General features: G+C 52.1%; 1 protein-coding gene across 3 annotated transcripts in view; it reads left to right on the top strand.

Moving 5' to 3' along the window:
• The window catches only part of ETV3 (ETS variant transcription factor 3), a 13,652-nt gene extending 1,619 nt beyond the window's left edge, over positions 1–12,033 (top strand). The window contains exons 1-5 of one of the 3 annotated variants that reach the window (XM_083715800.1): positions 7–282; positions 1,504–1,562; positions 2,237–2,474; positions 4,829–4,944; positions 6,902–8,624. In XM_083715800.1, coding sequence (XP_083571926.1) covers positions 1,517–1,562; positions 2,237–2,474; positions 4,829–4,944; positions 6,902–8,136 — 1,635 coding nt within the window. In that variant the 5' untranslated portion in view covers positions 7–282; positions 1,504–1,516 and the 3' untranslated portion in view covers positions 8,137–8,624. Of the gene's footprint in view, positions 1–6; positions 283–1,503; positions 1,563–2,236; positions 2,475–4,828; positions 4,945–6,901 lie in introns of those variants that run through there. The other 2 variants (XM_083715799.1, XM_083715801.1) reach the window with 2 other exon arrangements.
• The last annotated feature ends 13,070 nt before the right edge of the window (positions 12,034–25,103 follow it).

Genomic DNA, 25,103 nt, shown 5'->3' with positions numbered 1-25,103 from the left:
CCGAAGCCGCCGCCTTGGAATTTGAACCCGGGCGTAATTCTTAACTCTGGGCTGCGTATTGGGAGAGAGGGTTGCCTTTAGGTGGAACTGGGCTCTGGAGGCAGCTGCCTGCCTTCCTCTGCCCTCGAAATCTTCGGAGCCAAGGCTGTCTTTTTCCTTCCAGTGCTGAGAGGCGAAGGGTGTTCCTCTGCAGGGAGTGGGGCCCGTCCCCCACCCCCCTTGTAGGGAGTGCCAGGCGCTCTGTGGGAAGGCTTTGGAGCATTGTTAGAGCGCAGGGAGCAGGTAATCCCTTTATGACCCCCTTATCGTTTTTTGCCCGCTCAGTCAGAAGAAGGAAGGAGAAATCTTCCCCTCTCAAATCCCAGTTGTTGGGCTGTAGGGAGGGATGTTCTCTTGGCTTAAAATAGTCTCTCGGTGACTTCACTGTTCAAACACGGGTGTGGTGGAGGGAGAGGAAGCCAGGAAGAAAAGGGCTCTGGGGGAGGACCGGCTGGAGAGGCTCGTGGGCCCCCACTAGCTATCCTGCGAAGGCTGCCAGACAGAGCAGCTTTCCTGCAACCGGGCAGACGTATGTGTGTGTGTGTGTGTGCAGTGCGTGTCTGCTGATAAGGGTTCGGCCTCTGCGTTCACAGCCTTTCCAGTAGGGTAGGCAAGGCTTTCCCTAACACGGGGTCTGGCTCCTGGGATGCCCTCCCCGCTTCCCCCTGTGGCTTTGCCCTACTTCCAACTGGAGCCCCCACTCCGGACCCTGCGCTGGTGAAACTTTGGCAGGCACAAACTTGCACAGCAAACTTCCCTCCCTGCTCAGGAGCCTCCTCTGTCCTGTCTTGCCCCTTTGGCAGTCACTGCACTTGGGGGGCTGTTCTGGGAGCAGGGATTGAGCAGCCCCCCTGCCTGCTGTGGGTGCACCCAAGTGATGGATTTTTGGTAAACAGCTTGCTTGGGGAAAGCCGTTCAGAGACTGGCCTGAGTATTGCTTCCAGGGCAGGGAGCCCACAGGGACACGGAAGGCCAACCACCATCGGATTGAGCTTGATGGGCGTTTCATCAATATGGAATAATCTGAATCAGATGTGGATATTTCTCCTTCTTCTGGTGGGACTTGGGGTTGTTCCACACACACCCCTGGCCTGCCCCATAGTTACTGATCCAGGGTGGGAGGCCGGCCCCCTAACTGAGCTCCCTCCCAACTCAGGAGAACTCTCCCCCCCCCCTCTTTTGGCTCTAAAACTTTGCTGGTCGCTGGCTTGCCATTTTCTTGGGGTAAAGGGCAGGATTAATAAGTAGAAACTGGGGACATTGATGATTATTTGTGGTTGGGAGTTGGCGATGAGGGAACCCTCTTGTGATGGCTGCTTGTGACAAAGCCATGGAATTCTGCATGGTGGTTCTCCTGGGCTGAGAAAGTTCAGCAGCTAATAAGTCCTAGAAAGTAATCATGGCGCCTCTCTCTCTCTCTCTCTCTCTCTCTCTCTCCTCCCCCTCTACCCTTGGAACATCCAGCAGGAGCAGAAAAATGAAGGCAGGCTGCCCCATTGTGGAGAAGCCAGAGGGTGGAGGAGGTAAGAATCCCACCCATCGAACCCTTGGGCTCTGTGAATTCAGAGGCCGGACCTCTTCTCAGAAGCTTGATGCCTTCTTTGTCTGTGAAGAAACTGCCCTCTGTTTTCTCCTTCCTTGAGATGTTATCTTGGCAGATGCCATTGCTTCAGGACTGATCAGGCTGTTGGCCTTGCAGCTAGACTTAGGGGGTTCTGCAGACAGGACAGCAAAGTGATAAGGTGGTTGGAGGGGGCGTGGAAAGACACTGCAGAGGCGCTCTGACTGCGTAGTGGTGACCATATCAGTCCACGAGTCTTGAGACCGCTTGGAACTATAGATGATGTGAAGCAGGACGGAGGAACTGGACTCCAGCTGCCACCGTCCTCCTTGCCATTGGCCATTGGTTGCTAGGAGGTGGAGCCCTGCAGGGTCTAGAGGACCTCACAAGTCCCTGATCCCTCGTGTCAAAGAAGCCAAAACAGTGTGAGGGCCAGGGACTGCACGATGCTTCCTCCTGGGATCTTGCACCTCATAATAATAACAATAATAATAAAGAAAGAAGCAGCAATAGTTTTAATAGCCAGGTGACCACCACAGAGGCTCTCTCCGTGGAGAGAAAGTGGCTCTTCGGCAGGTGGGACCCTCATTCCTCTTCTGCCCCTGAAGCTCCCTCTCTTTTTGGCCTTCTCTGCAGGCTACCACTTCCCGGACTGGGCCTACAAGACGGAGTCCAGCCCGGGCTCCCGCCAGATCCAGCTCTGGCACTTCATCCTGGAGCTTCTGCAGAAGGAGGAGTTCCGGCACGTCATTGCCTGGCAGCAGGGGGAGTATGGGGAGTTTGTCATCAAGGACCCCGACGAGGTGGCGCGGCTGTGGGGCCGGAGGAAGTGCAAGCCCCAGATGAACTACGACAAGCTCAGCCGGGCCCTCAGGTGAGGGGTAGCAGGGTGCGGGCCCAGGGAATGTGGGAGTTGAGGGCCTGAGTAAGAGGAGCAAAGTCCTCCCTGTCAGGTCTGAAATGGACTCCTGGTGGAGATTTCTGCAAGGGCAGAAGGCTGGGCTCCTAACTAGGGCAACATGGGATACTTGCTCTCTGTGGTTTGCAGGGTTCTGCAATCTGAAGTGCTTCGGGTGCAATCCTAGGCCTGTGTTCCAAGCGATAAGGAGTCCTTTCGAAGGCAGAAGGTTTTCCTCTGAGAATTGTGCTGTCAGCCTTCCAGGAAGTTTCCCAATCCCGTTCTGTTTCTGCTCTTGAAAGTCCAGAGGGCGGAGGGTACAAAATGGATCCCTAGATCAGCCACAGCTGGCTTCCTGGGATTCAGTTCCCTCATTGTGGAAGCGAGGCTTGAACGTTGGCGTGCAGTTTAGGGTGGCGCACAAAGTTTCAGGCTTGCAGATTTGGAAGGGATCCCAAAGGTCATCTGGTCCAACCCCCTGCAATGCAGGAACTGCAGTGAAGTCATAAGAACATCGGCAGAGCCTAATGGTTGGCTCAGGTCCTGGGGGGTCATATAGTCCAGCATCCTGCCCCCACAGTGGCCAGTCAGGTCCCTTGATGGGAAGGTCACAAGCCCCGAAGTTTCCAGCAGCTGTCATTCAGAGGGGGGAGAACAGAGACATCAGCTTTCGCAGCAACCATTCAGAGGTCTCTCTAAGCTGAAAGGTTCAGGGTCTTACGATCTTGGCTGTTTGGGGAGGGGGCAGTCCTTGACGGAGAAGCCCCCCTGGACTCTCTCTGAGCTTGAGAGGGCTAACTGGGGAACAGGCTTGTTGAGACAGCAGAAGAGGTGGCTTGAGAACCATCCTCAGAATATCTGAAGGGCTGTCACATGAAAGATGGAACCAGCTTGTTTTCGGCTGACCCAGGAGATAGGACCCAATCCATAGATTCAAATGACAAGAGAGGACATTCTGACTAAACATCCGGAGGAACTTTCTGAAAGTGAGAGCTGTTCCGCTGTGGAACGGAAGGTGGTAGAGTCTCCTCCTCTGGAGGTTTTTAAGCAGAGGTTGGCTGGCCACCTGCCAGGGATCCTTTAGTTGCGATTCCTGCATTCCAGTTAGGCTAGGTGACCCCTGAGGTGACACCTTCCAGCCCTACAATTCTGTGTTTCTGTGTCTCTAGGAGGGGGGTGGTTGGGACAGGCTCATTGCAGATCTGGGGTGCTGTATCTAGTGCAGGAGTCTGGCTGGTTCCTGCCATGGTCTCTGCTTCCACGATGCATCGTAGGCAGTCCTCTGTTAGGGCTGCTGGGGTGCCCCTTCTTGGTCCTCTGCAAGGGCTCCCTGTCCTTGCCCCCCTCCTCTTCTGGCTCTCTCGCCCCCTCCTCCTCCTGACAAGGCAGCCAGAGCTGTTGAGCCAGCGTCAAGACCTGAGGGCGCACGCCAAGTGGGGAACAGGTTGCCTCTTCCCTCTGGCATCTGTGCCCAGGAGGTGGTGGCTGAGCAGAGGGGAGCCCACGGACTTGGCTGCTGCTCTGCTTTTTGCTCAACTCCTTGGTGGCGGAGGCCGAGATCAGCAAACAAGGCGGCAACCTGTGCCTAAAGGGAGAGGAAGGAAGTGACAGGTTGGAGGATGCAGGCCCAACCATTGATCCCAGGGAGGAGGAGAGGCAGAGCCCTGCCCTCGCCGCCTCCAGGAGCCTCCAAATGGCACCGGGGAGACAAAGCAGCACGGCTGGCCCAACAGGTTGACATTGTGTTCTTCCCTTCAGGCGCCTCTTTCAGGAACAGCGGAATCTGCCTTCTGTCCTACCCAGTATTGACAACACGGATGGGCAGAATTAGCAGCTTGCTGGTTCCTCTGCCCTGCCTGGAGACCCCCGTGGGGACTGGGCCCAGGAATCTTCTCCGTACAAAGTAGATGTTCCATTAAAGAGCTCCAACCCTCCCTGTAAAAACAAAGGAGGCTTCTAGGTGCTGCAGTCTTACGCCAAGACAGACTCTTGGTCCATCTAGCTCAGTATTATAGACACTGACTGGCACCAGCGTCTCTCCAGGGTTTCAGGCCGGGGACATTCCCAGCGCTAGCTGGCCATGCCAGGGATGGAACCCTTCGGCAGCCAAAGCAGGTGCTCTCACCACTGAATTACGGCCCCTTTCTTACAGGATCTCAACTCAGATTCCAGTCCTTGTGTTTCCAAATAAAGGAATGTGGGAGGCTTCCAGGGATTGAACCCAGGGACTTCTGCAGGCAACCCCAGTGCTTCCCCCACTGAGCTGTCTGGACGTAGCATTCCTCACGGCTGGCTGGCACCCTCATATCCCTCCTTGCTTTATTTGGCAGATACTACTATAACAAGCGGATCCTCCACAAGACAAAAGGGAAGAGGTTCACCTACAAGTTCAACTTCAACAAGCTGGTGATGCCCAACTACCCCTTCATCAACATCCGGCCAACAGGTAAGAAGAAGGGCGTTGAGCATGGGGCCACCCATTGCGGGTCCATCCCAAGAGCAGGGGAAGGTATACGGGGACCATGGAGGTCAGGGGAGAACTTCCGTCCACTTCCCACGGAAAGGCAAACCAGCGCCAACTCATACTTTCCAAAATAGCTGTTGGACAGCAGAACGGACTCCCTTGGAAGAAGGTGGGGGACTCTCCTCCCTTGGTGGTTTTCAAACCCTACAATTCTCTGTTTCTGTTACTGCGGAGGAAAGAAGAGCTGTCTTGGAACAACATTAGGGCTCCTGCAGGAACAAGTCTGGGCAGTTGCTGCCTGATGTTGCTTGTTCCAGTTCCCTTTCTTCTTCCTCTCGGGTCCGCCCTGCACTCGCCTCTCTCTCTCCCCTTCCCTCCCTCCTGGCTGCCTGGGGCTGGCACCGAGCAGGCAAGGAAGGTGCTGAAGTCCTGGAATGCCTCCCAGTATGATTGCAGCTTGTTTTCTTTCTTCTCCCCTGTGGGGAGGTTGACGCAACAAACCTGTTTGGCCCTTGCCTCCTTTGCCCTCGCCCCAGATATTGGCGCTTCCTTTCTTGTGGGAAGTGGCAGCCTAGGTGGCATGTGGGGTCTTTGTGCCTGAGGGTTTCAGGGAAACGGGAGGCCACACCAGCCATTCCTGGCCAAAGGTGATTTTTCTGTTGTTGTTGCTGCCGCCGCCGCTGCTGCTGCTGCTTTTTTTATCTCACAAGGTGGCATATATAGTTCTACCCTCTTCTCATTTAATCCCCACAACAACCCTATGAGGTAGGTTAGGCCGAGAGGCAGAGACTGGCTCTTAAGGACACCTGGTGAGCTTTCCTGGCTTGAGTGGGAATTCGAGCCCTGGTCTCACCCACACCCTAGTCCAACACAATGATGATGAGGATGATTTATTTATTAACACCCTCCCCCCCCAATCTGGCTGGGTTTTCCCAGCCACTCTGGGTGGCTCTCAACAGAATATTAAACAGAATAAAACATCAAACATTAAAAACTTCCCAAAACAGAGCTGCCTTCAGATCAGTGGCGTAGCGTGGGGGGTGCAGGGGGGGCCGGCCGCACTGGGTGCAACATCTGGGGGTTAGGGTTAGGGGGCGCAAATCCACGGGTTAGGGGGCGCAAATTACTTGCCTTGCCCCGGGTGCTGACAACCCACGCTACGCCACTGCTTCAGATGTCTTCTAAAAGCCAGATAGTTACTTATTTCCTTGACAGTTGATGGGAGGGTGTTCCCCAGGGCGGGTGCCACCACCAAGAAGTCCCTCTGCCTGGTTCCCTGTAACCTCACTTCTCACAGGGAGGGAAGCGCCAGAAGGCCCTCGGACCTGGACCTCAGTGGGCTGAACAATTGGGGTGGAGATGCTCCTTCAGGTCTACTGGGCTGAGGCAGTTTAGGGCATTAAAAATCAGCACCAACATGCAAAAGGCTCCCTACATACCCTCTTGGGCATTACAGTTGGCAGAGTGGGGGCTCTTGGCTGTGTTCAGGTGTGGGGTGTGGCTGGGTTCTCCTTGGCAGCCCCCTAGTTGTGGCACCCCCTTTCCACAGAAGTGCCTTTGACACCTTCCTGGTCCCGTGTCTGCCGTACGCTGCAGCCTCACCTTTTCACCCTGGGCCTTTGACCCTGGAGATACCTCCGTGTATCCAGGTCCCACCCTATTCCCCTAATTTGTTCTAAACTGTTTTGGATAATTGAACCTTAAACTGTTGCCACCTGCCCTGGAACCTGATGGTGAAGGGCAGGCAAGAAGTTGAATAAATAATAATGAGGATGATAATTTCCGTGGGCTGGAGCTTTGAGAGGGGGGTTGTGAGACCTGGGGCTGCTCCTGGAGGCCAGGGCACTTGGTGGGCAAGCCCCTGCAGAAGCCCGCCTGCCCCTCTTAACGCTCAGACAGGCCTCCATTCCTCACGCCCCTCCGTCTCCTTCTTCCTCAGGTGTCGTCCCCCAAAGCGCCCCTCCTGTCCCGTCGGCCTCGTCCCACTTCCAGTTCTCCCCACTGGACGGCCACTCGCCCACCGAGGACGCCCAGCCCAGTCGCTTCTCCGGCCGGCCAATCGCCTCGTCCGCCCAGGAGACCTTGAACAACGGCGGCCGCGGCGAGAAGTCTTCTCCAGCTCCGGAGCTGGAGGGAGGCTCTCCGGACTGGCGCCACGGAGTGGACCTGCTGGCTTCCCGCAATTCCGCTGCTGCCGCCGCCGCCACCGCTTCCGCAGGTGGGGTCACCCACCAGAAGCGCAAGCCGGACTTGGTGCTGCCCCTCTTTGGACGGTCAGGGATGTACCCCGACCCACATAGCCCTTTCGCCGTCTCCCCCCTGCCGACGCGCGGAGGGGTCTTGAACGTGCCCATCTCGCCGGCCCTGTCACTGACCCCCACCCTCTTCTCGTACAGCCCCTCGCCGGGCATGAGCCCCTTTGCGGTGGGCGGCAGCTGCTTCTCCTTCAACCCCGAGGAGATGAAGCACTACCTCCACTCGCAGGCCTGCTCCGTCTTCAACTACCACCTCAGCCCACGGACTTTCCCCCGCTACCCGGGCCTTCTCATCCCGCCCTTCCCCTGCCAGCTGCCTCCGGAGGACCCGGCCCAGTTCCCCATCAAGCTGCAGCCCCCGCCTGCCGGACGCAAGAACCGCGAGCGGCCGGAGAGCGGCGGCAGGCCCGGGGCCCCTCCGCCGTCCTCCCCCCAGATCAAGGTGGAGCCCCTGCCGGACCGCCAGGAGCCCGAGGGCAGGGAGTCCCCGGGGCGAGAGGGAGGCTGCCGCTCAGCCACCCAGTCGCCCACCTGCAAGAGCGCCCAGGAGCAGCGGGAGAAGACCCTCTTTGTGAGGCCAGTGGCCCCCTCCTGGCCGGCAGCGGCGGCGGCAGCTACAGCTGCTCAGCCCCCAGCGCCCACCCAGGCTGACCTTCTGGCCGACGAGAAGAAGCCCAAGCAAGAGGACGTCTCCGTTGAGAAGCCCCCGCGAGAGACGATGGGGGAGGCAGCGGGGGCCCCGGAGAAGAGGGAGGACTCCGCCGCTGTGATGCCCCCCAAACTGCGCCTGAAGAGGCGCTGGAACGACGACCGGCAGGCGGAGGGCCTGAAGGAGGAGCAGGGGGCCAGGAAACCCTACTGGGGAGCCCTGGACACCCCACACATCCTCCTGGCCCCCAAAGCTGCCGTGGATACTTAGGACTGTAGAAGCCCCATGGCCGTGGCGGTGTTTGTGTGTGTCTGCTTTGTACTGTAGCAAGATTTGCCTAGCCAGGAGGGAAGGGGACCGAGGGGAAAAGGAGGAGTGGGGAGGCTAGAATGGTTTTATGAATTCTAGGGGTTGTGTGTGTGTGTGTGTGTGTGTGTGTGTGTGTGTGTTGCAGGCAAGAGGCTGTTTGTGTCAAGGCCTGCCTTGTCTGCAGCCCGGTGGCCCCGTCTATGGCCGCTGCCCTGCCTCCTGGTGGGCTTCCACTGACGTGAAAGGACTTTTCTCTTGAATTCTGCCCCCTCTCCCCTTACGGTCTTTTACAGAAGCAAGAATCTGTCTGAATGTACATAGTTCTTTTCTCTGGAGGGGGAGCGGTGGGGGGCGGGTGGACCAGGCGGAGAACTTCCTAGCCATTCAGAACTGGAAATGTGTCTCGTTACCAAGCTAGGAAAACGCTTTATTTAGCCACCAGGACATTGCACTGCAGGAAGAGGAGAGGGAAATGAGACCTGGCCGAGCTGGCGGCTGCCCCCTGGGGCAGGGGAGGGCCTGGGGGCCTGGGCCGGCTGGAATGAGGGCTTGGCAACCATAAGTGTTACTTTTAGGACTTTGCTGGGGGGGGGAAGGGAGGGGGACACACCGAATGGTCACGTTTTTTAAAAAAAACTTTTTTTGAAAAATTATCGAAGAAGCCATGACTCAGCAATTGTAAAACCTTTTCAGGGATGTGCAAGGAATGTGGTTGTAAACGAAAACCTTGAATGCCTTTAACAAGACCCCCCCCCTTTAATTTCCCTTGGTGGTTGTGGGCAAGGGGTGTTGGGGGGCAACAGAGCTGAGAAACGGCTGGGAGCTCCCACAGAATGACTTATCGGGGCATCTTTTTCTTCCTCCCTCTTTTGGGGAGCGCTGGGAGGGGAAAGCTCCCCCCGGCCTTTTCCGTCTTGCCTTAACTGCCTGCTTTGGAGACAAGTGCTGGGAAATGGAGAGGCTTATGTTGGGGGGGCTGGGGTGTTGTTTTCTGCGGAGGAGGCACGTAGTTCAGGGTGTGAAGACGGGCCTGGTCCTCCTTGCGGTTGCAGCATGGCGGCAGTGCTGGAGAGTTAGCAGCAGAGTTGGGCCGGCTGGGTCGGGTTGCCCGTCTTCTGGTTCCCCGTGGGCACTGTCCTAAAACCCAGGGGCGTGTGGTGGGCAGAGCACCCCTGCGGCTGCTCCTCTTCCCCCTTCTCCCAAGGCTGCCCAAAGAAAGGGAGAAAGCTTGTGCATGCAGACACACTTATTTGACCCCCCAAGGGTGACCCCACAGAGATGGGGAGCTCATGACGAGTTCCCTGCAAGAGCGGCGTCTCCCAGTGCCCGTTCTTTTTCCTGCCACTGCGAAGGCGAGGATCCCCTTCCTTCCTTGCACGCTTGTTGGGGTTTGTGGGCAGTCGTGGCCCCAACGCAAAGATCACCCCTGTGCAAACTCTCGCTTTGCCTCTTTGAATGTCCCCTTGCCAGTGTCTGCCCCCCTACAACGGACCAGGTTCGGGGAATTCCTGGTGTGGTGCAGTCCCCCCCCCCCCCAGTGAGCGATCTCAAGCTGCTGCCTCTTGTCTTTGGGCTGGAGGACATCAGGGAAGCTGTTGGCTACCAGTTTTACTTCAAGACTGGCAAGGATGACCAAGTCAAATACTGTTTTGGGGACGGAAGTTTTGGGAACGGGGAGGCTCTCGCCCCAGTGTCATGGGCTGTGCCCCCCCTCAAGAGCTGTGTGGCTCTTGCTGGGCTTCACGCAAGCCCACCCTCCCCCTCTTTGGTGTTGCCCAGCATCATGCGCACGAACAGCCTTATGAACGTTGGGGGGGGGGGCCTGCAGCGCTTTCCCCCGGACAGGCAGAGTTTGGCGGAGGTGGGCTCAAAACTCAGGGACTGAAACATGACGGCCTTTTCTTCCTCCTCCTCTTCTTCTTCTTCAGATGAGTACATGCAAACCTTCAGTCTATTGTACCCAAGTGCCAGACGCCACGTCAGGTGGGGCTGGGGGGTTGATGGGGGGGGGTTGCTCGTGAGAAATCCCATTTGCACTTCTTCAGTGAGAATTCGTGTCTTAAAACAAACACCCTAACCTTTGCTGTCCCTTTTCTCCTCTGCCTCCTTCCTGCCGATAGCCATGGCAGTGCAGAGCGGACATGCCCTGTTCAGGGATGGTGGCGAAAAGGCTCAGGGTACTGGAAGGGCACGAGGGAGGGGGTGCAAAGCAAAGTGATCTGCTTTGTGTGTTGTGGGGGGGTTGGTACCTTCCCCTTCAGCTGGCTCAGGGAGCCATCGCTGTGGCTTTGCAGGGGCCGCAGCAGGCAAGGCCTCTTCCTGGCTTCTGAGGGGAGGGGCTCCCCTTTTTTTCCTGCAGGAAAAAGCAGCCACATGCTTTGAAGTGTCTCTCCCGTAGTGCCAAATACTCAAGCCGGTGGGCGGCTAAACTCCTGTTATTGCGACTAATCGAGAGTGTGTTGACCTTTTTTTAACGAGAATTAAAATACCTTATTTTTGGACAGCGTTTAGATTTTGCTGGCCTTGCAGGAAGCAAGGAAACTTTGAAGCTTGCAACCTGGCTGCCCAAAAGCCTGGCAGAAGGCGGAGGAGAGTGGTTCTTTCTCGGGGAGCGGAGAGGGTGAATGAGGGCACCTCACGTCTCCCCACCCCCCACACACTGACCTCGGGCAAAGGGCCTGACTCAGCCTCTCCTAACGTCTGGGTCCATTTCCTGGCTCGCCCCGAAAGAGAGCAGCGGGCATGTTGAGTCTTGCCGCTCCTGGGTCATGGGGCGGCTTGCGTGGCTCATCGCCCGAGACTCCTGCGTCAGGGGATGCCTAATCCCCAGGAGACCTCGCCCTGGGATGGAGCCGGACTTTGAGGCCCAGATCCACCCTGGCTTCCCTTCCTTCCCGCATGTGGCGAAGGTGGCGCCCGCTGCTGCCTCCACCCTCGCTTTGGCCAACTGAGAAGCCATTTCCTGTTACCCACCCATGCTGGGGAGGGGGGGACCCCAACCTCTGCCCCCCAGACACTGTGGGGCACTGTTGCCGAACTGCTATTTTTAGGGCAAGGCGCCCCGTCCCAAACTTTGGGTTCCCCTCCACACACACAAAAACCTACATACACACATGCAGACAGGTCATGGGTGATACATAAAGTCTGTACTTGTCCCATGAAGACAGGTAGAAAGGGGTTTTATCTAACCTTCAAGGGAGGTTTATATTTGCTTGGTTGCCCTTTTAATTCCATAACTGTTTTCGCTTTTTAAAGAAATGTAACTTTTTTCTCATTTTTTCCCCCCGTCTTACGGATCCTGATGGGTTTTTAAGAGAGCTATGTCTTTGGTTTGGAATACTTTTGATTAGATTTATTTTAAAAGAAACGAAGCAACTTTGATTTTTTTTTTTTTAGTGTTAAAGTGACAAAGTATTTACCGACGACTTTTTAAAATTTATTATTATTGTTGAATCATTTTTCATGAGACATGGTCCTGTCTTTATGATGCTTTGAGAGTCAGCAGGGAGTAAAACACATCCGAACGGCAACTCTAACGCTTGAGGTATTTTTATTTTGTCTGTGTAAAGCAGGATTAAAATTGTGTGTAAAAAAAAAAAATTTTTTTTAAGAAAAAAAAATGTAAGTAGTCCTCATGCTTTCGTGCAGTGCCTTTTAGACGTTCCACTTTCTATAAAGTCTTCAAAAAAAAAGTTTGCATATATATTATATATATGATGTAATGTTATAGAAATATATGTATAATATACATATTTTTTCCAGGGGTATCTGATAGCTCTGTATTTTGTTATGGAAGTTGATATGAAAAGTATTTTACCTCAAATTTAAAAAAGTTAAATAAACCTTTTAAATAAGCCTCCGAGAGTCCTTTGAGTCTCTTGCTTTCTTGCAGCCTGGTAGGGACAGAGGCGAGATCCAGGGAACTGTCCGTGCGGGAAGAGGAGAAAGAGTTGGAAGCTGAGCTCCATGGAGAACCAGCCTGTGCCACAGGGTCTAGTTAGACTGTCATCAACTCTGCCCATTGCTCACCACAGCCATGGCTCAGTCTATGGAGGGCTGGTGCCTGGTTCTGAAACCCTGCAGTGCCACTGCTAGGCAGTGTAGATGCCGCTGACCCATAAGGCAGCTTGTTAATTTCCTGTTGAATCGTCCCTTAATTCGGAAGCTTGAGGACTAGAATCTTGGGTTTTTAGCTTAGTGTTAGAGCACCTGCTTTGAATGCAGAAGGCTCCGGCTTCAATTACCATTGGCATCTGTCCTCTGCCTGAAACCCTGGAGTGTTGCTGCAGGCCAGTCTAGACTAGGTTTCCCCAACCTCGGGCCTCCAGCTGTTTTGAGACTACAGTTCCCATCATCCCTGACCGCTGGTCCTGCTCGCTAGGGATCATGGGAGTTGTAGGCCAAAAGCATCTGGAGGGCCGAGGTTGAGGAAGCCTGGTCTAGACGAGAGAGAACGAGGAAGGCTTGGCGTGAGGCTGACTCTGTAGGGGGAAACTTCCTTTGTTCTGCAAGGACTGTGCTTTGAAGGCCAAGGATGCAACAACGGAAGAGAAGGGGAGGCTGTAGAAATGCAGTCACCTCCCACGCACTGCATTGTCATTTTTGTCAGGTTTTGTCTTGGGAATACTTTGACCCGGGTTCAAGGTGCTCCTAGAACAAGGTTGAGCTCAGCTGTGCATGTATCAAACACATTCCTATGTTACCCTTAATCGTAGACAGATTGGGGGGTAGCAGGTCCACACAGCTCGCAATTTTCAAATTTGTAAAGCCTGGAAACAAACTGGTAAAAGCGCACAAAGCTTAAAATGAACCAAAACCCCCTTAAAACACAAAGTGGGCCAGTGTTGGGGGATTCACAAGACCTCTTGCACGTTGTCAAAAACTTGTGCGGCCAAGAGGCAATAACCAGCCTGATTTGTCTTGGAAGGTGCCCAGAATCTCCCCACAGACACTCTACTCAGATGATGCTGCCGTTCCAAAGGCATAAGCAAGAGGTCTCTGGCCCTGAGGAGCTTACAGTCCGCATACTTGCTTCTGTGTGGAACTGGAGAACAAAGGGTGTGTTAACCAGATGTTCTGGGGAGGAGCAAAGGTTTGTGGCTGAAGTTCAGGCAGGTAAAGCTTTGTGGCGCATCCATGGTGAATCTTCTGTGGACCCCCCCCCCCGCCTGCTTGCTCCTCAGTCCCCAAGTCTCTCCCCCCCCCCCCGCCACCCCCAAACCCTGCTAGAGCTGTCATGTTCTTTGATGCAGCCCTTTGCAAGAGCAACCCTCTCATCTGGCAGCCGAGGGTGTGGAGAGGAGAAAGGAGGAGAGGAGGATGGCACTATTGATCTGTTAGATTACTCAATTTCGCTCGTATCGATCAGGTAATTGCTTTATCTAGGTTCTCATTTGGACACTGCATTACTTTTTCTCTTCTTCCCTAACCACCAGCACCCACCCCCCTGGGTGGCTAAACGCCTTCTCCTTAAAGTGTGGGGCAGGGAGGAGGACAGTCTCAAAGAGCGTTGGCTCCATCTGGGGGATGCGGCAGAATCAGGGAGGGGGTGGCAGGCAAACCCCCCAAGAGCATCCAGACCAGACCCTCTACTCCAGAACAAAAGCCTGGCTTTTCGGAAGGAGACTGATGGGCATCTAATACAGGAATGTGGACCAATGCCTTATCGGCACAATCTCTTCCTTGGCACCCCATCTCCACAGCCAAAACCCCCTAAAACTATTGCATTTTGCCTTCTGAACCCAAGAACAGAATCCCTTCATTGTGGACCAACCTGTCATTCACAAGATGTCACAATGACATCAGGAGTGAGGGGCTTTGACGTCCCAAAGTTGGTACTTCAAAGCACTTTTCCAGGCGCCACTGGAACAAAAGGGTTTAGCAGGGGATTCCTGAACCAGGAAGGGATTTGCATGAAACCCTGCGGGGCTGAACAGGGTTTAACCCGTACTCATCAGCTGACAAATGGAAGAGAGGGGTGCAGGGATTTAAATCCTGCTACTTTCCCATTGGGGAGAAAGGCCTTGCTGGATCCCCCTGGTGGGCTGAGGCTCACCACTTATGTCCTTGGTCAGCACTCTGACCGCTACACCACATGGGATCCAAACTCCATCACTTGCCCCCCAGCAGCAGAGGACATGGGAGAACCACCAAGGAACAGCTGGAGGGGCTCGGAGGAACAGTGGGGGCTGCTCCCCAGTGCGCCTGCTTGCCTGTGCCAGCGGACTGGGCTGCCCTCGCTCCCAAGGCTGGCCTGAGTCCTGCGTCTGCCAGGAGATGCAGAAGTCTCAGCGCCAGTCGGAGGCAGCTACATGTATTTCCAGAGGGCCTTGTAATGGGTTTTCGGGCTGGCGGCTCAGCGGCTCTGAGGTGGGGCCCCTCCTGGCTGCCACGCATCCCTACCCACCGGGCTCCTGGGTCCAGAAAGGTGGCAGCTGGCCAGCCGGCCTGTCTCTGCCCCCACCCACTTCCACAAATGTCTCCTGCCTCTGCTGAATCACACGCGCTTCACCCTGGGGAGCACCTTCCCTCTGACCCAGATCTTCAGGGAGGGGCAGCCTACGGCCAAAGCAACCGGCTTGTCTACCCCTGGGGCCCCACAGAGGGTGCTTCCCCAGCTGCTTCTTCCTCTTCTTTCTTCTGGGCCAGAAAGGTGCTAGACCTCTTGATCTTCTGAGCGTTACTTGGCAGCCTAGAGATTTGCCGCTTTGGCTCATGACCCAGTTCAGTGGGAAATCGCGTGCCTTGCCTTCGGAGAGTGTCAGGTTCAATCCGCCCTCATGGCAATTCCAGGTAGGGCTGCCTGAAACCTTTGACAGCCACCTGCCGGTTAGAGTAGACAGTACTCAGCGACATGGCCCCAGTGGTCTGATTCAGTACGCAGCTGCTGCTTACGCTCCTATAACCCTAAGAGTTGCATTTAGGTGCAGGCAGAGATCAAACCTCTCCATTCTGAAGGAAATCAGCCCTGACTGCTCACTGGAAGGACAGATCCTGAAGCTGAGGCTCCAAGACTTTGGCCACCTCAGGAGAAGAGAAGACTCCCTGGAAAAGACCCTGAGGTTGGGAAAGATGGAGGGCGCAAGGAGAAGGGGATGATGGAGGACGAGGTGGTGGGACAGTGTTCTCGAAGCGGCCAGCATGAGGGAGGCAGTGGAAGACAGGAGTGCCTGGCGTGCTCTGGTCCAGGGGGTCACTGTTAACGGAAGAGGCGGACACCACTAAACGACTAAACAACAACAACACAACAGCCATTAAAAGCACCACCACTACTCTCTCTCACACACATATGGAAAGTGGGAACTGTAGTTTTCTAAGGGTGCTGGGGACTGTAATTCTGTGAAGGAGAAGCCACATTTCCCAGGATTCTTTGGAAGGGAAAATGTGCTCAAAATGCGCCATCTGTTGCTGGCCACGTGGCAGGCTGCTGAGGCATCAGTCCTGGGTTTAGGCAGCAAGGACGGGCGTAGCAGGATACGGGATTTGTAGGGCTGTCGGCTTTAAAACAACAACAACAACCCACTTTTAATTGATTGTTACTTTAGCCGGCTCTTTAATTAGGCTTTGTGCTTCGGGTTTTCCATTGCATCTCCCCAGGAAGTCTTTTCTGATGCCATCTCAACAGAAGCACCAACACCCCATTCTGCTGCAGGTGCACTTAGGGTGGGCATCGGTGGGGGGGGGGGGCTTGTAAGTAATCCCACAGAACGGCTGTCACACAAACACACACACAAACACACACACACACACACACACAAACACACACACACACCACCCTGCCCACTTCCCAGCCGGCTGCGTCTATAACCTCACAACACACATCAAAAGCAAGTGATTTGCCATTCCTTTGTGGCATATACAGCCAAACTGTCGCTTTCAAGAGAGCCCTCAACGCATGCCTAGCAAATCTGGAAGTATATTTGATGATCTGGGAGAACTGATAAATCTTTACTTGGGTTATGTTGTTTTAACTCATGTGCAACTACTCATTCGACGTGCCTGTTTTACAGTTCTGCTTTCCGTCTTTTAATTTTTGTGCACAGTTATAATTGTTCTCTCTGTTTTATATACAGTATAAAATCGAATAATAAAACATTACCAAAGACACACAAATCAAAAGCATTTCAGTGTTCAGGTCTGTGTCAAGTATACCCAGTTTATTCGCCTTAAGGGTGCATGTCTGGAATCTGCGAAGAAGTGTCTGGTGGTAGGTAGTGGTTAAAAGTATACACCACACATACACCACTTTTAGCTACTTGGAGGAAAGGTGATATATAAATGCAATAATAACAACAACAACAACAACAACAGATAATTTGGAATGATCCAAAAGTTAGATTATATTGACCTGGCTGTTCAGTTCTTCCAGTTGACTATACAACCATATATTTATTTATTGGGAACCATCCTTGATGATCTCTGCTTTATCCTCTATGAATTGTTTTGTATTTATTTAAGTAGTCATTTTTTTATCTTTCATGGTTTTCCTTATAATTAATACTTTTTAAAAGTTTTTCAAAACCAAATTTAGGGGTGTAACCCATGGATATTAACAGGCATGACCTAACTTCAGTATATTAGTTTAAATGGGTTGACTCTTTATTATAGCGTTGCATAGGAAACCTGCTTCTATGTGAATTTTAAAAAATTCAGGGCAAATTTCAGGGCTCTCTCTCCCCCTGCTGCACTTCTCTGAAAGCTTCTATTGCCTAAAGATGTCTTGAGCAGGTTGGCGCAAGATCTGAAGCCGCCTCTTACTCTGCAGATTAAAAAAGGGCAGGGAGGAGGAACCACAAACTCCCCGTTGGAAATAAAAGCCTTTTATATAACTCAAGTCTCACACGGGGTAATTAAAAGCACCTCCTTTGAGGTTCCCCTAATGCCTAATTGGTTTTTCAAAAAGCACTTCAGGTTCGTAACATACACAGTTCTCTTCTGCAAAAAAAAAAAAGAAACATAGCAAGCCAGTTGTTCCTGCTCAGTCGGAAGAACGACCGGAAGATCAAGTTATTTAAGAAAGGGGAAGACTTGCAACTTGGGATGCCAGGGCTGCTTAGGCACCTGGCATTTAAAGAGCACCCCCCTCCCGGCAAATAATAATGGGAACTGTAGTTTGCTCCCTCACAGGGCTACAACTCCCAGCACCCTTCATTTGTTTATTGCATTCATATCCCACCTTTCCAGGGACGCAGGTAAAACCTCAGTGCCTAGGACTTGCCAATCACAAGGTCGGCGGTTCGAATCCCCACAACGGGGTGAGCTCCCATTGCTCGGTCCCTGCTCCTGCCAACCTAGCAGTTTGAAAGTGTTAAATAGTGGGTAGACATGGCAGACAACACAGCGATTTCTCCAAAGCAGCTCTTTATTTTGTAAGCTGGAATAGAAACTGAACAGCAAACAGCTCAGCCGGCCTGCTTTTATAGGCAGCCGGCTGTCAACATTGTAGCAACAACAACCCAGGGTTTCCCGCCTAAAATAACTGACGTGGACCTGAGTGAAAACTACCTACAGTATTCCCCTGCTGGCCCAGGGTGAGAACTTCAGTACATAACAGAAAGCATGTCAAAGTGCAAGTAGATAAATAGGTACTGCTCCAGCGGGAAGGTAAACGGCGTTTCCATGCGCTGCTCTGGTTCGCCAGAAGTGGTTCAGTCCTGCTGGCCACATGTCCTGGAAGCTATACGCCGGCTCCCTCAGCCAATAAAGTGAGATGAGCGCCAGAACCCCAGAGTCATCCACGACTGGACCTAATGGTCAGGGGTCCCTTAACCTTTACCTTTAGTTGAGCTTAAGTTGTTGAGGGTTTTTTTTTAGGATTTTACTCCAGGAAATAAACCGCAAGATGCATGGAAGCTATTAGCCCTAAAGCCATATATATGACTCCACTGTTGCTCAAAACTAAAGAATTATTTCATTTGGGGGGGGGGGTGGAGTTTGCATTTTGGGAGCAAGTCTCTCTCCTGCACACCCACCAAGGTCGCTTACTGATCTACGGTACTGGCAAGGCATGTGGTGTTTTTGTAGGGGTATAGTTCCCTGCCCCAAAGAGCATACACTGCAAAAATTAACAGCCGCCTTCTGAGATCTTCCCCAGCAGACCTCCCCCCGCATTCTGTTTTTACACTAGAGCAGGGGTAGGCAACCTAAGGCCTGGGCGCTGGATCTGGCCCAATCGCCTTCTAAATCTGGCCCGCAGACGGTCTGGGAATCAGCATGTTTTTACATGAGTAGAATGTGTGCTTTTATTTAAAATGCATCTCTGGGTTATTTGTGGGGCATAGGAATTCGTTCATTTTTTCCCTCCAAAGTACAGTCCGGCCCCCCACATGGTCTGAGGGACGGTGGACCGACCCACAGCTGAAAAAGGTTGCTGACCCCTGGACCAGAGCAACGAAAGTGGGGCTGACCCACATCACATCCGTTCAGCCTCTCCAGTTTCAGGCCCCGTTTGACAAAGGCTGCAAACCTGGTTTAGGGCAGAGCTCTCAGGGTGCAGCTGCGTGAAAAGGGCCTCTCTGCTCCCCCCGCAAAAACAAAACACCAGTCCCTGAGAATGTGGGGGCGTGCAAGGAAAAGAACCCCCCCAAGGAGGGTTGGAAGGAAGAGCTGAAGTGTGGGGGTGAGGAGGAGGCCTCGCTCTGGTTACAGAACCCCCCTTCAGGTCCCATTAGTGGCAATGGAAGGTGACAGGAGCCGGTCGATACCAATCCTGCCAGAGAGACTCCCAGTAATAAACCCATTTCACTCACATTTCTATGCGTGCGCCCCCCCCCCAGCTCCCTGCCCAACACCACTGGCTGCACATCTGCAGAGGCCGAGGGGGCACTGGCGATGCTCCCCCCACCTGCCAGGCAGGCCCCCGCCCCACACCTTCGCACTAGGGTGGCGGTGCACTGGGCACTAGGATTCTCTCTGCACGATGGTGATGATAATAATTCATACCACCACACTTTGCTCCACCGCTTAGCAAACGGTCACATAACACAACAAAATTTTTAAAAAATCATTCCAGTAGCACCTTTGTTGTTGTTGTTGAGTCGTTTAGTCGTGTCCGCCTCTTCGTGCCCCCTGGACCAGAGCATGCCAGGCCCTCCTGTCTTCCACTGCCTCCCTCATACTGGTAGCTTCTATGACACTGTCCCACCATCTCGTCCTCCGTCGTCCCCTTCTTCTTATGCCCTCCATCTTTCCCAACATCAGGGTCTTTTCCAGGGAGTCTTCTCTTCTCATGAGGAGGCCAAAGTATTGGAGCCTCAGCTTCACGATCTGTCCTTCCAGTGAGCACTCAGAGCTGATTTCCTTCAGAATGGAGAGGTTGGATCTTCTTGCAGTCCATGGGACTCTCAAGGGTCTCCTCCAGCACCATAATTCAAAAGCATCCATTCTTCGGCGATCAGCCTTCTTGATGGTCCAGCTCTCACTTCCATACATCACGACTGGGAAAACCAGAGCTTGAACTATACGAACCTTTGTCAGCAAGGTGATGTCTCTGCTTTTTAAGATGCTGTCTAGGTTTGTCATTGCTTTTCTCCCAAGAAGCAGGCGAGTAGCACCTTATTGGTATGAGCTTTCGTGTGCATGCACGCTTCTTCAGATACACTGAAACAGAAGCCACATAACACAGTTTGCCCTCACTGCAAGTGGAGTTTTTAGCACACACATGTGGAATGTGGAGCAAAGCTTGTTCTCTGCTGCTCCAGAGCCCGGGACCCAAGTCGAAGGACAAGAAATTACAAGCGGAGGCGGGTTAAGCAGAGGTTGGATAACCACCTGCCAGGGATTCTTGAGCTGTGATTCCTGCATTTCAGGGGGCTGGACTAGACGACCCTCAGGGTCCTCTCTAAGTCTACAATTCTAGGATTCTATGAAAATTCAGGGGAGGAAAAAGCCAGTTAAATCCTGCTGACCACAGAGGGTGTGAGCTTTGATCCGACCCTGAGCTATTCAAAGCACCTCTTATACCTTGTCCCTCAAAAGACCTCACCCTCTCTCTCTCTCTTTTTAATTTTTTATTAGTATTTTCCACACAACAACAACACAAAAAAATAACAATACGCAAAACACAAAAACCAGCACACAAAGAAAACACATCCATAGCTTACAAGTTAATAATATAAACACTAAAAAGAAAAACAAACAGTTGTAGGTTTGCAATAAGTTTTGTGAGGAGTATTATTGGAAGTATTGCAAAAATGGAGAAGGGGGAGGATGATTTGGTAAGAGATGTAAAGGCAATATAAAGTTAAGAAATGCATAAGAAGTGGTTAAAACGGTGGATCACCAGAGGTGCTGATGGAAGTCTGAAAAGATTGTATAAGTGATAAGTTTTGTGGTACATTTTATAATTTATATGTTACAATAAAAAAAATTATTTTAAAAACAAACAAACAAACGTTGACTTCCACCAGTCCCACAGCACCTCCTTTATCTCTCATTGTGTTTTCCTGTTTTCCTGATCATCTCTATCTTAGCATCTAGATATAAATCTCTATTTCTTACCCTTTCACTTCACAGGGTTATTCCAGACTCACCCTTTCTCAAGCCCAGGACCCCAGTGGAGGATTAAGAAGGAAGCTACCTTAGACTGATACTGAGTCTGACTACTGGGTCCCTTTAGCTCAGAAGTGCCGACACTGATTGGCAGCAGCTGTCCAGGATTTCAGATGTGTGAGTCTCAGCCCTGCCCAGCAACGGGAGGTGAGCCAGCTCCCTTTATCCTCCTCCTCCTCTACCACATCTGCCTCCTTTGCAAGGAGGGTATTCAAAGCTGTCAAACACAGCAGGCCGTTTTCTTAATAGTTGTCCATCAACGCAACTTTTCCCGCGCGGCACCGTTGCCAAACATCCCGCCGCATTTGTTTGCTCTCTTTCCCTCCCTAACCCTTATCTTATTATTGTTTTAATTCAGGATCTCGCTCCGCAACCGGCGGGGAAATTAAGGAACAAGAAATGACATATCGATCCCAGGAGCTGAGACAGGATGGGAACTTCTCCAGAGCCAAGTGGCTGAGAAACGGGGAGCGAAGGAGAGAGACTACTTTAGTGTATCTCTCTTTCTCTCTCTCTCTCTCGTAGAATTGTAGAATGGGGAGGGACCCCCAAAGGCCATCTGGACCAGCCCCCTGCAGTGCTGGAATCACAGCTAAAACATCCCTGACAGGTGGCCACCCAAACTCTGTTTAAAGACATCCAGTGAAGGTGAGTCCACCATCTTCCCAGGTCATAGAATTGTAGAGTTGGAAAAGACCACAAGGGTCCAATTCTAGTCCAGTTCACTGAAATTCAGGAATCACACTTCAGGGATCCCTGACAGATGGCCATTCCGCTTCTGTGTAAACACCTGCGATGAAGGACAGTCTCAAAGATACTCAAAAAGTACAGACAGAGGCTCTGAGATTACAGTATGTCTGCAAGTTAATAATAATAATAATAATAATAATAATAATAATAATAATAATAATTTATGCCCCGCCCATTGGCTGGGTTTCCCCAGTTACTCTGGGTGGCTTCCACCAGAATATTAATATTATATTACAATACAGTGGTACCTCGGGTTACATAAGCTTCAGGTTACAGACGCTTCAGGTTACAGACTCTGCTAACCCAGAATATTACCTCCGGTGAAGAACTTTGCTTCAGGATGAGAACAGAAATTGTTCTGCGGCGCAGCGGCAGCAGGGGGCCCCATTAGCTAAAGTGGTGCTTCAGGTTAAGAACAGTTTCAGGTTAAGTACGGACCTCCGGAACGAATTAAGTACTTAACCCCAGGTACCACTGTAGTCTATTAAACATTAAAAGCTTCCCTCAACAGGGCTGCCTTCAGATGTCTTCTAAAAGTCTGTTAGTTGTTGTTCTCTTTGACATCTGGTGGGAGGGCGTTCCACAGGGTGGGCACCACCACCGAGAAGGCCCTCTGTCTGGCTCCCTGTAACTTGGCTTTTGCACCTACAAAAGTTGGGTTATCCTACACAGGACTGCAGGCAATGTTTATCTGTCGGAGACCCTTCTCCACCAACTCCTTTTGGAAACCTGGAATTTGCTTTCTCTTCTTAAATCCTCCTCCGTTGCTATATATAAAGTTCCCAAGTATTGGGAGCACTTTTCATAAATCTCTGATCACGATACTTCTTTAGAATCCAGCTGTGTATAAATTTTATGAAATAAATAATAAAAATGCCAACATGTTCCCCTAGGGCTGCTGACCAGGATAGGGCCTCTTATATTAATACTTAAGCTGAGACCCACAGCAGCTAAAACAGGCCAAAGGGGGCTCAACCAGTCCTAGCCCCATGCTCTCTTCGGGATCAACCAGGTGCTCATTATGGGATATATAATGTAAGCATGACTCCCAGCATTCCTAGAAGTATACAAGTCCATCCCTGGTGACTGGAGGGGGGCGGCAGGTGCCTCTATTCCAGTTACGGACTGTGTCCTGCACGTTACTGAACGCTGGAGAGAGAATTTGCACTGATAGAAATTCCCTCTTCTACACAAGGCTTAAAAACTCTCCACGAGGAGAGCCTGGTGGATCAGATTATTGCCCCATCTAGTCCAGCATCCTGGCTGAACATTTCCTTGTGGGGAAATAAGGAAGCAGGATTCCAGCGCAAGAGCAGCGCTTGGTTTCCAGCTCAGCTGGTAGAGATGGAGACTCAATCTCTGGGTTGCGTGTTCGAGACCCGCAATGCGCAAAGTACTTCTATATTGGAGGGGCTGGACTAGATGAGCCTATGATTTGTGGCTGCCCACCTCCTGCTGCCACTGACAGCCCCCTTCTATACATCACCTACCCTCTGAATGTGGCACTCCTGAAATGCCCCCAACCACAAGTAGGGCTCCCTGCACCCCTGTTTCTGAAGAGACAGAAGGCCCAAAGGCTCTAATTTTTTTCTCGGGGGTGCTGATGCCTGAGGGGTGAGCGGAGATATAAGCACGGACCTTCAACTTGTCCGTTATAGGGCTGTTTCCTCCGCCTCGCTCTCTTTCCCCCTCTGAGAAAGGACAGGGAGGAGGGTCGTCAGACACCGGCAAGAGTTAACCTGATTGTCTTTATAACCACATTGGCTCTCCTGGGAACTCAGAGTACTGGGTTTTCATTTTAAGTAACCCCAACACAGCGGCGTGTGATGGAAAGCACAGTCCCCGCCTGACAGATGGAGAGGAAGAGGAGAAGAGAGGAGGACGGGGGACGGTGCAGGTGGCGGAGAAAGGTAAGAGACCAAACGGCGGCTGAGCTCTTGCAGGACCACTCATGGCATGTTGGCTTAGAACCAAACCCCACAGGGACTTCCTCCCTTCGGCGTGTGCCTACGAGGGTCTTCAAACCTCTTTCAGCCCCCTCTGTGCCCATGTCCTTTCGTGCCCTGTGAAAGTCCACTCCAAGCCAAAAGAATTCAGATAACATAGGAAACTGCCTTATTGAGCTATTGGTCCATCTAACTCCGTTTGCACTGACTGGCAGCAGTGGCTGTCCAGGGTTTTCCAACAGGGGTCTCTCCCAGCCCTGCCTGAAGATGCTGCCTTTGGGAATTGAATCTGGAGCCTTCTGCCTGCAAAGCAGCTGTTCTGCTGCTGAGTCATGGCTCTTCCCCTTTAAGGTTCCAGTCCTCATGGTTCTGTATAAAGGGCTGGCCTTAATAGCCACACCAATAGCCCCCTACAGGTCCCCAGGATTTGGGGCAGGAGTCTTTTCCCAGATCTTTTCTAAAGATGCTGCCGGCGAGAGTTGAACCTGCGACCTTCTGCATGCCAAGCAGGTGTTCAGCCTCTGAGCTACAGCCCCTTTGCCTTGTACGTCTTCTGGGCATCCCAAAGACATCTTTTCTGTGCCTCCAGAAAGCAGGTCCTGATTTTGCTGCCGCAGCAGCACCTCTGCTATTTTCTTTTTCCAGGATAGATCCCTCTCATCCTGGATGTTGCCAGGATATTAGGGCAGATGGGGCTCTGAGCAAACACCCGAGTGGTGTGGAAAGGGACACCTCTTCTTGTGACCAAAAAGTGCTCTGCATGGCGATGTGCTTGCCTTTCAAAAAGTGTGCCAGGGAGCAAAGACGGATGCAGCCGCTCAGCTGGGTGAATTGACTCAGGCAGCCGTGTCTGTTCAGATACCAGCAGAAGGAAGGCGGTGCAGCCTTCAAGCCTCGTTTTTCCACTGTGGTCTTTTTCAAAACCAGCAGCAGTCTTCAATGCCTCGGACAGGGACATTATCTTAAGATCTTCTTCCTTCCCGGAAACATTTTGGGGCTGGGCAGATTGTACATCCAGTTGCTGGTCTTTGTAAACTCGCTGAAGTTAACAGATATGGCCAACTTTACGGTCGTTGATTTAAATGGGTCTACTCTGAGTAGAAGTTAGTTGGGTGCAACCTGGGCAGTGGTCCCCTAATGTTTTCCCATGGGCCACTTGAAAATTGCTGGTGGTTCCTGGTTTCTCTCTGTTTCCAGTCTTAGCTCTCCACATTTCCACATCTGTTTGGGAATGTGTGTGTTTTAAGTACTCTTGTAAAATCACTGCTGAAGTTCTCCTAATATATACAGTGGTACCTCGGGTTACAGACGCTTCAGGTTACATATGCTTCAGGTTACAGTCTCTGCTAACCCAGAAATATTGCTTCAGGTTAAGAATTTTGCTTCAGGATGAGAACAGAAATCGTGCTTCGGCGGCACAGCAGCAGCAGGAGGCCCCATTAGCTAAAGAGGTGCTTCAGGTTAAGAACAGTTTCAGGTTAAGAACAGACCTCCGGAACGAATTAAATACTTAACCCAAGGTACCACTGTACATGAATATTGCAAACACTTTTCCCTAAGAGAGATACATTTATTTATTTCCCCCCAGAACCAATATATGCATTTTCTGCACACATTACTTTGCTGGAGAATGGATCTTTCGGAATTGTGAACTGGTGTTGCTTTGCCTCTAAATAGGAACTG

This window comes from Podarcis gaigeae (genome assembly GCF_964106915.1).
Source record: "Podarcis gaigeae genome assembly, chromosome: 16".
In the NCBI taxonomy this organism is placed as follows: Eukaryota; Metazoa; Chordata; class Lepidosauria; order Squamata; family Lacertidae; genus Podarcis; species Podarcis gaigeae.
This window is presented reverse-complemented; position numbering and strand designations above follow the sequence as displayed.